Source organism: Canis lupus, chromosome 21 (assembly GCF_003254725.2).
Source record: "Canis lupus dingo isolate Sandy chromosome 21, ASM325472v2, whole genome shotgun sequence".
Taxonomy (NCBI): domain Eukaryota; kingdom Metazoa; phylum Chordata; class Mammalia; order Carnivora; family Canidae; genus Canis; species Canis lupus.
In genome coordinates, this window is record NC_064263.1 from 21,856,739 (window position 1) to 21,868,787 (window position 12,049).

Here is a 12,049-nt window from a genome sequence, read left to right on the forward strand (position 1 = left end):
TGCGTAGGCATCTGCCTCCCCTGCTCAGGGCCGCTGAGGCCAGGATGGATCGTGGCCTCGGGGTGCTGCCCTAGCTGTGGACAGCTGTGCACGTGTCAGGGGTCATCCCCGCTGCGGAACGCAGTACCCGTGCGTGCCCTCACGCAACAGTCTGCAAACCCTGGGGCTGGCAGGGAGCTCAGGTGACCTGGTCAGTCTCCCTCCCCAGGAGAAGCCTCAACAACTGCCCCCTGTGCAGATGGGAGAGGAGAGCCCTGAACAGTCGACACACTTACTCGGGCTGAGCCCGCAGCAAAGCCAGGACTGTGTGGGATTTAGAGGCCCCAGGCACCCACTACAGAATCAGCCCAGAAACCTCAGGCACTGGGAGGGCGCTGGGGGCCCTGGTGCCTGGAGAGCTCCCAGCTCAAATCCTCCTGGGACTCTGAGCCAGTGGGACACACTCATGTGAGTGTGCAAGTGCATGAATGTCAGTGTCTGTGGGTGTGCACAACATGCATGTGTATGAGCATCAGTGTATGTGTGTATGCACACGGGAATCGTGTACATGTCAGTGTGTGTGTAGGTGTGGCTCAGGGAAGGAGCTTTCCACAGATTTCTGCCTGGGACACCAGAGGGCCAGCTGGAAGCATTTCTGCAAAAGGCCAGCAGGGCTGGGGGCTGAAGGGCTGCAGGGGGGCGCTTTCCTGCATTATCCCAGAGGTGAGGTGACTCCCCAAGCTAGAGTCCCTGGTTCCAAGCACCTGAAGTTTTCAGTTCTTAGCTTTTGATTCCAAGAGCTTCAAATTCCTGGGTTTCAAATGCTACAACGGGAAGAGGCCAGGAAGCCTGGTCCCCCCACCCCTACTCCACGTACCCTCGAGAGAACAGAGCCCCGTCGCTCACCACCCAGAGAGCAGGACATGACGCACCTGCAGGGGCCTGGGGATTCCTGCTCACAGGGCACAGCCAGATGCTCAGAGACCCCTGCAGCAGGACCCCTGCTGTTGGGCACCCCAGTTACACCATGAGGGCTAAAGATCCCCTTAGCTGGGCCATTTTGAGCCTGGTGATGATGGCAGAGGAGAAGCCATGCCCTCTCCTCTACTCTCTAACCAGAGCCAAGCCTGGCCCCTGACACTGCCTGTTCCAGAAGCACTGGGCTGCTGTGCTACCTCAGGCAGCTCACTCCCCACTCTGAATCCTGTGCTTCTAGTCTGTGAGTAGGTTCCTCTCAGAATAACTGAAAGTAAGACCATGTATCTGCGGTAACTGGGAGAGTCACAACGAGCAAATGGAGAGGGTGCTGAGGCTCTGAGTGCCTCGCGTAACTTCTCACGGGCCCTGTGGGAGGCACCATCATTAACCCCTGCCAACAGGCTCAGAGAGGCTGCCCCGGGCCACATGGGTGGTCAGTGGCAGGCCCCTCCCCACCACACATGCTGCCTCCATGGGAGGCAGAAGCTCAGAAGATGACAGGTCTCTTCACTCTGGTTTCTTGTGGGTTCCATGGAAAATGGTCCTCTTTTCCCACTCCCTGCACTCCTCCTGGCCCAGTCTGGGCTGGAGAGCAGGGGTGGAAGGGCTGGGCTCTGTTACCCCCACCCCTTCCATAGGCATCTTCAGGACTGTATGGAGGCTGTGGCTGGAAGGGCAGGGCTTAGGGAAGGTAAACAAGGTGGCCGCAGCACCCTGGGGAGGGCTCTGGGGTGCAGGCTGGGGACGTGAGACCTGGCTGCATGGAGCATTTCAAAACAAGGGTCATTCACAAGCAAAACCCCAAGCATGGCCCTTGAAGTAGGACCTGATCTTGGTCACCAGGAAGAAGCTGGCCTTACTCGGGCCTGGGCCCTCAGGACAGGTGGGACACTGCCCCTGCTCATCCCAGGGGGCCACAGATTCAAAGCCTGGTTCCCGCCCCCCCACTCCTTTGGTCCTTCCACACTCCACACCTTAGGCAGATAGCCTCATCCTCTGTCCAAAAACTGCGTGAGCTCCAGAGGGATGACAAGGGGAAAGAGCTCTAAGAAGAGTCTAGTGGGGCACGAAGGTGGTGTGGCAACATCAGTCTTATCTGGTGTACGGGGCTGGGGCTGCCCTAGGACGTGCATTAAGTTGGTGACAGAGGCTAAGAGAAACCCGGGTATAGGCCTAGCCCTAACTCACCCCTCCACTCCCCTGTCCCATCCACCTCCTGCCCAGCCACCCTACAAGGGAAGGAGACCTGAGACTGCAGTACCTCCTCACCCTTCCCCTTGGGGCTCTACCTGCGAAGGACCAGATGGCATCTCCCTGTGGCCTCCCGCATGGCTCCACACTCCATACAGAGGCTGGTCTGGGGGCCACTGGGGAAAAAACTGTCAGGGGTGTTAGTACCCAGATTGGATGTTAAGAGACCTGGTTCTAAACTCCATCCTGGAGGACGCCTGGGTGGCTCAGTGGTTGAGCCTCTGCCTTCGGCTCAGGGCATGATCCCATAGTCCCAGGATCGAGTCCCACGTCAGGCTCCCTGAATGGAGCCTGCTTCTCCCTCTGCCTATGTCTCTGCCTCTCTCTCATGAATAAATAAATAAAATCTAAATAAATAAATAAATAAATAAATAAATAAATAAATAAATAACTCCATCCTGATATCTGGACCATGAGCCCGTCTTGACTGCTCTAGGCCTCATCTCTGAAAGCAGCTTGCGGGGGGGGGGGGGGGGGGGGGGGGATGCAGGAGAAGGCCCAGGAGGGGATGCTCAGGGCTCCGAGGGGTTAGAGAAAACTCCTGAAGGAGCAAGGGTGGCTCACGGTGAGAGACTGCACACCACGAGGCGGGGGCACAGAGGTTTTATTGGGGACACGCAATGCATGGGGTGGATGTGGTGGCGCAGGGTGGGGATACAGGCAGTCTGCACCAAGAGGGTCCCCAGAGCCACAGGGAGAGGTCTAGTAGAGAGGTGAAGGGCCGGGCCAACTCCAGGGGTCTGGACTCCCCTCAATGTCAGCAGAGAAGGCAGGCAGGCAACACTGGGACCTCAAGCCCATCCCAGAAACAGGCCCCAGAACTGAGAGTCAGAAAGGACCACAGCCAATCCCCACCTAAAGAATCTCGACTCCAGCAGCCCACTCCTGTTCTCATGCCTTCAGGGTGGGGGCTCACCACCCCCAGCAGCCCCAGCCCCTGGGGATAGCCCCCACCCTCTGTCTCTCAGCATGTCTGTTCATAGAAGCCTGCAGCCCTCGATGGCTCTGCTTTGCGAGGAGAATGTCCTGGGCCTCTTCCTGACAAAAGCAACAGGGCTGGCCTAAAGACGGGGTGTTGGGGGCACTTCCTGAAGCTCATGCCAGGCAGGCCAGGGCCCTCCTCCCCCCATCAAAAGAGACTCACCTGGCCTGTGCCTTCCCCACCCGGGGTGCTGGAAAAACCTGACATCCCAGCAGGGACACCTGAGGCCCCAAGGAATCTACTGTCTCCAGCTCCAGGGCTCTGGATCCCTCTACCCAGCTTTCCCAGGCAGAGGGAAACCCCTTCACTATGCTCTTCCCTGCTTCGCTGTATGAACTTCAAAGGCTCTCAGCTCAGGAGGACCTCCTCCCCAAGGCCATCCTGACCAAGCCCCTACTTAGGGTCACCCATGAACCAGCCGGGCAGCTACATAATAGATCATTTAAAATCAGACTTGCTCACGGGGCAGGTACAGACTCTAGAACAGCCGCATGAATACAGGGCTCTCTGTCAATATATATGCACACGTATAGAGAGATACATCTCTGTGTAACTTTTTTACATGTTCCCTCCCTGTCTGTCACTTCTTCCTCCTGAAATCATTCTCAGAAGAGCAAGAGTTGACAAGCACAGCCTCCACCCTGCCAGCCACTCCCCACTGCCCGATTCAACCCCTGTGGCTGCCTGAAGTCCTGAGGCCCCTGGGGCACCATGGGGCCACTCCAGGCCCGGCCGGGAGCAGAGCCTTCCTGGGTTCTCAGGCTCACTGTTCACCTCAAGACTTCAGCAAAGGGCGTTGTGGCCAGGAGGGCAGTAAGTGCCTATTTGTGGACTCCCCAGGAGGCTGCTCTGTTGTCCGTATCTCTGTCCGGAGGAAACCCAATGGCTGGTGCTTTGAATGTCTCTTTCTCTGTGTCTGTCTCTCTTGGTCTCTTTGAGTCTCTCTCTGGACAAGAAGCAGAGAGAAGGCTGATGCCCCTGGCTCCTTCATCTTCCCATATGAGCTTCGACCAGGGCTCCATGGTCTCCAGCAGAAGCAGCTTCTAGACTACAGGGCCTGTGCACATCCCTCCCGTGAGCAGGAGCGCCAGCACCGGGGAAAGGAGGAGAAGAAGGATGGAGGCTCGGGGGGTCCCGGGCAAGCTGAGTACAGGCCAGCAGCTTGAAGGATGTCCACACACACACACACACACACACACACACACACGCCTGGAGGAACAGGGCGCTGGGGCGGGGGACGAGGCGGGCGGGCACGGGGAGGGGGCGGCAGCGAGCACCTGCCATCAGAGCTGGTTAAAGACCACGGACGCCTTGAGGTTAGCAGGCTCCAGGCCCTCGCCGAAGGTGATGAGGAAGTACATGACCTTGCGGATCTTGGCCAGGTCGGACAGGCGCTCCCCGAACTCCAGGGCATCGGCCTCGTTCCAATCCATGGCCTCGGCGTCCTCCTTGCGCCAGAAGATGGCAGCGGGGTCCAGCAGCTGGCGCGTCATGAGGTTGGTGAGGTCGGGCGTCCAGTTCTGCGAGGTGCCCGTGATGGTGACCTTGCCCGGCTTGTCCAGCTCCACGTCCCAGCGCTCGAACTGCAGCTTCTGCTGCTGGACGAAGTCCAGGCGGTACACGGCCTCGGCCGGCCGCAGCAGCTTCTCCCCGTCCTGGCGCTTCTCCCCGCGCTGCTTCAGGCTCTCCACGCGCAGCCGCATCTGCTTGGTCAGGTCGGGGTCCAGGACCAGGGGCATGCTGAGCTGCGGCTGCTTCGGCCCGTCCTCCGCCATGCCCAGGTGCTGCTGCGCCGCTGCCTGCAGCCCGGTGTGTGCGCCAGGGCCTGGCCACGGGGCGAGAGGCCACCAAGGACGCCCCGCCTTCCCGGCCCCTCCCCTCCTGGCCACCGGCTCTCCCCAGCCCTGCCCAGTCCTCAAGAAGGGGGTGGGAGGCCCCAAATGCCTCCTCTCTACTCCTCCGACTGGCAGCAACGGAGGCACTGCAGGCGGGCAGGAGGGTGACAGGCTCCTCGGGGACACTCTGCTGATGTCAACTGCTGTGGTAACCGCCCTGACTACCTGACTGCCTGACTACCACGGAAGGGCTTGTTTGTGAAGAGGGGAAGCTGCCCGGTGCAGTAGAAGGGGAGTCAGTGGAAGAGCTGAACTATCTGAGTGTATCTGGGAGTGGGAGAGGAAGCTGCCATGACACGCCACACACAGAAAAGAGGACAGAGGCACAGGTCAAAGTGTAACAACTGAAAACGATCTGAAGGGTCTAGTGGACCACAAGCACAGTCAACTGTTAGATGGAGGCTAAATCAGTCAGTGGGATCTTGGGCTACCTGATGAGCAGGGGGTCACCAATGGGAACAGAGCATCCGGTCCTGTGAAGGTTACACCTCAAGCCCTGACTGAGGTCAGTTCTGGGGGGTCACTCATGGCAATCCCCCAAGGGCATTCAAGAGGATTAGAGATGTCAAGCTGCCTGACCTTCCCAGAACCTTTCACTTTGTAGCTGCAGGGGCAGAGGAGAGGAGAACATGGCTGAGGAATTACTGTTAAATTAACTCAGCATTAGAACAGAGCTTGCCATACAGGAGGCCCTCAGAAGATGCCTGTTGAATGAATGAATGAAAGAGGCAGGTGTATGTCAAAGTGCAGGATAAGGGAGACCCCTGGAAGGTGAGGTCAGGGAAACTGGTCTTACAGTGGAACGACTGCAGGAAGGGCAGATGTAGGCGCAGGCTGTGGCCACCATGGAAGCAGGAGACCGAGGCAGCTGATGGTAAAGGCTAATGGAGACCCAAACAGGAACAGAGGCCAGGATGATGAGGGGAGGATGTCAGCCACAGGGGCATGGTCATCCCTGGGATACAGCTGCACCAGGGGTGGAAAAGGCAGGGCAGTTGGAGGGGCCAAGCCCCTGGTGCCTGGGTGGGAGCCAGTTCACAGGGGGTGGCAATAAGGTGGACTGGGGGGGGAACATCATGGGGAGCCAATGGCATGAGCCCGTGGGGGTCTCCAAGTAGAGGGTGTGGTCCAGAAGCAGCCCGAAGGGAAGCGAGAACACCTGCCCCATCTCTGGATCCACAGGACACTTGGGGAGGCATTCGGTTTCTACCCGTGGGGACATCCAGGGGCTGTATGACCCTGGGGAAAGCCTGGGTTCAGCGTGGGCCATTGCCAACCTGCAGGAGGAGGCTAAGGGTGGACGTTACCCAGGGCCTGGGGCTCAGGTAGGCAGGGCAGGAGAGGCCCGAGGGTGCAGGAGGCTGCAGGAGGGGCTGAGCCCACTGCCACCCACAGCTCTCCTCTTGGCCACTGGACACTTTGGGAAGACCCACTAAAGCCTGGCGTAGGAATGAATAAAGAAGAGCAGGTCCCAAACTTGCATATGTGATTGCAACATTGTACTGAAATGCAAAGCAAACGCCTCTTTAGCCCCAACTGGAAAAAGAAGGGTGTGCTAGAGCACACCGTAACACTGGTTGTTTCCGGCTAAAGAAAGCCTGATGTGACATAGTATCGTCCCCATCGTGGGTCCCCCGTGTCTGGAATGGTGCCGGGCACAGCTGGTGCTCAGGGCCGGGGCGGAATGCACTGCTCTGTAGCTAACAGACGGGAACCACCTTAAATGGAACTGGTGACAGAGCATGAGACACCTAACTCTGGGAAATGACCAAGGGGTGGTGGAAGGGGAGGCAGGCAGGGGGACGGGGTGACTGGGTGGCAGGCACTGAGGGGGGCACTTGACGGGATGAGCACTGGGTGTTATGCTATATGTTGGCAAAGCGAACTCCAATTTTAAAAAAATAGTTAAAAAAAAAAAAAGAGAAAGAGCCCGAGCCCTGCCACCGGGTGCCCCCCCAGGCCCGGCCACCCCCAACACTGCCTCTCAGACAGCCTGGCACTCACTTCCGCTCTGCTCCCCTCCTGTGCTCGGCCGGGGCGCCCAGGGCTCGGAGCAGGGATCTGCCTCAGCGGCAGGTGAGCACACAGCGGCCCTCGGGTCTGGCTTGGGCCGGCCAGGCCTGATGGTGAATGCTCCACCTCACTGTCACGTCCTGATTTCTGGTCCACAAAACTCGGTCACCTGAAGTCCACGGTCCCGCCCTCAGGGAAGGCACGGTCAGGATGGGGAGACCCTAATGGCCTACCAGGGGTCCCACAAGAGGCGGGTGCCCACGGCCAAGAGATGTCTGGTAGAACAGAGAAAGAGGCGGGGAACACAGAGGTGGGGCAGGAGAGGGATTTGACACAAGTCTATTGCCACTAAATGCCACAGGCTTGCCCTTCCCGACCACAGGCTCCGTTCATCCTCCTACAGCTCTGGGGATCAGAAGTCAGGTCTACACCACAGCCAGGAGAAGGAACCCGACCTGCCCAGTGTCACACAACAAGGGGCCTGGGCCAGAATCAAACCTAGGTCTGGCTGGTTTCAAATTCTATGCCCATCAACCCCAGGCTGCATCAAGAACTAGAGGGAAAGGGGTGGCTTCCTGGAGGAGGGGGTATGTGTGCCGAGGGCACCATGCACCAGCATCCTGAGGTTCAGCATCCCTGGAGTGAGGTCGGGGGTGGGTGGGCAGGGGCACAGCTCAGGCTGAGGACCCCTGCTCTGTGTGTAGGAAACAGGGCGGGGCAGGGGAGGCCCTGCAGGGCAACAGGCCCTAAGTGAGGGGTGACAACAAACAGGGCCCAGTCAGCAGGGACAGGAGGGGAGAGGAGGCACAGTAACAAGCTCCCCAGGGCATCCTACCTCCTTCTAGAACCCAGGAGTTGTCACCACAGCAGCTCCAGGAGGCAGGGTGCAATTAGCCAAGAGTAACTTGCTCTGCTCCGGCCTCCTGGGGACCCAGGCTCCTGGAGATCAGCCTCCAGGCCCTTGAAACTTCCAGACCAGTCAGACCAGGTGCCCTGACATCCTGCAGGGACATCCTTGAGCCCAGGGACAAATAAACCCAGATCTGCCACTGCGTCAACAACGGTCCTCCTGCCGGCGGGTCATGGACCCCTTCTTCCACTCACCAGATGGGGAGCTGCAGCAGGGCACTGCCTAAGGCCAGGCCCGGGACAGGACACTCAGCAGGCGGGGGCTCCTTCCCACAGATGACGGGAGAGCCCAACCCCAGGAGGGGACATGCTGGGCCAGGCTCTGGCCCCACTGAAGGCCCCAAGAGGCATAGGGTAGGAGGGCCAGGCCAGGGTGGCGCTACTGGCCAGTGGCTGGGCCCAACAATTTGGGGAGGTGCTCTGTCCTCGAAACTTTCTTAAACCTTCTCTGTGCCAGGATCCTGCTGGGCTCAGTGGGAAGACAGAGTTGGGCCAGCTTTGCCCATGGGGAGCTCACCTCACAAAGAGAGACCACAGGTAAATGGGGGAAGGGTGGGAAGGACAGGGCCAGCTCCACAGGATTCCTGTGTGCCACTGTCTGCCCCAGACAGAGCCCCGACCTAGCTGGGGATGGGAACAAAGGCAGGGGGACCTTGTTTTGGGCTCAAAGAAGGGGGCTGAAGCCTGGAGACAGGGGGGCGAGGACACCCCCACATCCAGAGAACAGCACTGGCCCCACCCCTCCCTGGCCCTCGAGGCCCATGAGTGAAACGATCCCACGTGCGGCTCTCTGAGGCCCTTCCAGCCTGGACAGCCTACAACCACCCCCGTCTACAGGCTACAGCAGTCATCTTTCCTGAGGGCCCTCCAGCACCTACGTCCCCACAGGACCATCAACAGCCAGACCCCAGGGATACTCACCCTGGGGTGGCTTTGAAAGGTCACACCCCTGCTCAGAAGACCGGAGAGTAGGGCACCTACTCAGTCCCAGCCTCGGTAAGGGCACAGCTCCCTCTGATGGCTAAGGGATGCTTCCTGCTTGCCTGGGAATACTCATTATGTTCTATGAATATTAATTATCATTAACCGGTAATGCAGCCACCATTCACTGAGCCCTGCATTGCACAAGGCCCTTTGAGAATAGTGTCTTGTTTTACCCTAACAAACTCCCTGAGAGGGAGCTACCCTCCTACCCTGGTTTTTCAGATGAGTAACCAGAGCGAATTATAAAAACTACCAAATAGTGAGGCAGAGGCTTCAACCTAAGCCATGAGGCTGAGATGCCCAGAGTCTGTAGACCCTGCTGCTAGCTCGTCACGGGAAGAGCAGGGGGCAATGACTGGTATCTGCCAGCACAGGAACCCAGCAGTCCTGACAGATGACTCTTTAGAGACCAGCAGGCCAGCCTCTCCTCCAACCTCCCCGCCTCCCCAGGAGGCGAGCTCTGTGTGGGATTAAAGGGCTGCACCGCGGGTGCCGCCACAGGAGGGCGGAGTGTTGCGACCAGAGCCAGTTCTTTCCAACCTAAAGCCTTGGCGCTGGTCCAGAACATTAGCCCTGGGAACCCCCAATCATGAAACAAAACAAAACCGGCTGGGCCACTTCCGCTGAACAAGTGACAAAACTGAGGCCAAGCTAAGGACGAGGCCTGGCTAAGTTTATACAGCAAGTACTGCTGGGGTCTCCTGAGCCCCAGTTAGTGGTGTCTTCACACTGCACGGTTCAGGCAGCTTCCACATGTCACAGGTACCTCTTCTGCCAAGTGGCTCCAGGGATACTGTGTGTCCCCAGTATTCGGGAGGGGACACATCAGAATCCCCTTGGGAGCTACGCACATGCCCAGCACCCAGCCCTGGAGATGCTAAGCTGGCAGCTCAGGGAGGGGAGCAATTCTGCTGCCCAGCCAGTGCGGGGAGCCCTTGTGTCACCCCCTCCACCCCTGCACAGGTGTTCATAAAGCCATATCTGCAAGTTCAGGCTGCACCCCCCGGCCCCCGGCCAGCAGCGAGGGTCCCACCGGGACTCACCTTTTGCCACAGTGACTCCCGGGAGGCGAGCGAAGAGCAGGCCGCCACGAACCAACAGTTGCCCACTTGGCCCTGGTGCAGGTCATGGGAGCTAATGCCATCCACAAAGAGGCGGGGGTCCTCACATATGTCCTGCGGAGAAGCCGAGAGGAACCTCACTGTCAGCGTGTAGATTCTCCCCCTGCAGGCTGCCCACCCCCCATGAAGCCAGTCGGTTTCTCCAAACCCAGCTCCCTGCCAGGTGCTGCCTGCCGGAGGGCCCCGCTCCCTTCCCCTGAAGAGCCATTCTGCCACAGTTTCCATGCTTGGGGGACTGGCCCCGGGGCACCCCCTTCCTCCTGCCCTCTGTGGTATTCCCCAACCAGCAAAAGGTCAGTGCCCATCAACCTCCAGCAGCAGTAGCAGCCCCGTAGTGCCCACACCAGCCCCCTTCAGGGGTCCCCAGTCACAAGGGGTGGGGGGCAGGGAGGAAAGAAAGAACAAAGTCACAGGTGATGAATGAGTGGCAAAGGCAGGGGAGAAGCAGGGAGCTGACCATGCCGGGCCCCGAGGAGGCACGTCCTCAGGCTGTCTCACTGGACCCTCGACCCACTTGGGGCGTGTGGGGTTGTTGTTCCATTTTACAGATAAGCAATGAAGGTTCAGAGAAGGGCAGTGACTCATGAGGGGCACACAGCAAGCAAGGCCAAGCAGAGCTCCCAGAGTGCCTCTTGTGTGGCCCATGGGGATAGTGGGGATAGGACTGGGCATAAAGGAAGCTCCCTTCCCCTTTTCTAGTCCGGGCTTCTGCCGGAGGTGTCCATGTGTCCACCCATGTCCCGAAGCATCTACATCCACAGAGCTGAGAGGGAGGCTGCACCCCGAGGTGGAAAGTGGTAAGCACTGAGACAGGCCTTCCAGGTGCCAGGCATGGCACCATGAGCCATCCTCACCAGGATCCTGACAGGTGGGCACTGTGCTCACTGTACAGAGGAGCAAACTGAGGCCCAGAGAGGCTGAGCAACCCGCCTCCCACACAGCTGGGTCTGCCTCCCCATCAGCTGGTCCCACCACAAAGAGCTCCTGAGGTCCTACCCCAGGCAACCAAGTAGAAGGTAGTAGAGTCAGGAAGATGGAATTTGAATTACTCCCGTTTCCCATTTATGGGCTGTGCAACTTCAGGCCAATGGCTCAACCCCTCTCAGGTCATTATCCCTGCAGGGCTGTATAAGGACTCAGATTATGGAAGCAGGGCACTCAGCAGGGAAACCAGGGCAAAGGGCTGTGGGCTCTCACTAAGGCGTCTGGGACTCCTGTTGCCACCTGTGCCTGGGAAAACCAGTGTTGGAGGGGGCCAGACCGAAGGCCATCGCTCCCGGGAGGGCATGAATGGCTCCAGATGGGACTTGGGTGTGGCCCAGAGCCAAGCCACAAGGTGGCTTCCCATAGCCGGGTCTGAGTAATATGGCCCCAGGTCACAGGAACCCAGCGAGGCTGGAGACACTGAGAGGCCTTCGCTCTGCTCTATCAGGAAGTAGGAAGGGAAGAAGCCGGCCTCCCTCCCTCCCGCCCTCCTTATCTTCTCTCCCAGGCCCTGGCCCTGGCCCACACGCAGACCAGCACCCAGACCAGCACCGGAGCCAAAGAGAACCATGACTTGACATCTGCCTCCCTAGAAGGACAGGCAGGACGGGAGTGGAGGGGCACTGTGTATCTGGAGAACCCCAGCTGCACCCCCACCATGGAAGTAGAGGCAGCCACCACCTGTCATCACCAGGGCCCGCAGAGGTGACCCCCTAGTACCCCACCCCTTCAGATCTTCCCAGACAAGGTGCTGGAGAGCCATGATGTTCCACTGGTCCAAAGAGGAGGATGCTGAGGCCCAGGAGGAGGCAGTGACACCCAAGGTCACATGGTCAATAGGATAGAACCCGGGTCTGCCGGGCTCCCTGACTAGGGCTCTCCTCCTCCCTGTCGAGCAGGCCCTCTCAGAGCAGACCTATGGGGCAGGTCCGACCATTCCAGCCTGGCCCTAC

The 12,049-nt window shown here is 59.1% G+C and overlaps 2 protein-coding genes across 6 annotated transcripts in view; both read right to left on the reverse strand.

The window, feature by feature from the left end:
- CAPN5 (calpain 5) overlaps positions 1-12,049 on the reverse strand; it is a 52,463-nt gene that overhangs the window by 19,014 nt on the left and 21,400 nt on the right. For all 5 annotated transcript variants that reach the window (XM_025419586.2, XM_025419587.3, XM_025419588.3 and 2 more), the window contains one exon: positions 10,035-10,166. In XM_025419586.2, coding sequence (XP_025275371.1) covers positions 10,035-10,166 — 132 coding nt within the window. The remainder of the gene's footprint in view (positions 1-10,034; positions 10,167-12,049) is intronic.
- Positions 2,682-7,733, reverse strand: LOC112642142 (olfactory marker protein). Its single transcript, XM_025419590.3, has one exon. The coding sequence runs from the start codon at positions 4,963-4,965 to the stop codon at positions 4,474-4,476; it is 492 nt and encodes a 163-aa protein (XP_025275375.1). The 5' UTR covers positions 4,966-7,733; the 3' UTR covers positions 2,682-4,473.

What these genes read in the sequence shown, in the direction of transcription:
- LOC112642142 (XM_025419590.3), bottom strand. Translation starts at nt 4,965, where the DNA reads ATGGCGGAGGACGGGCCGAAGCAGCCGCAGCTCAGCATGCCCCTGGTC.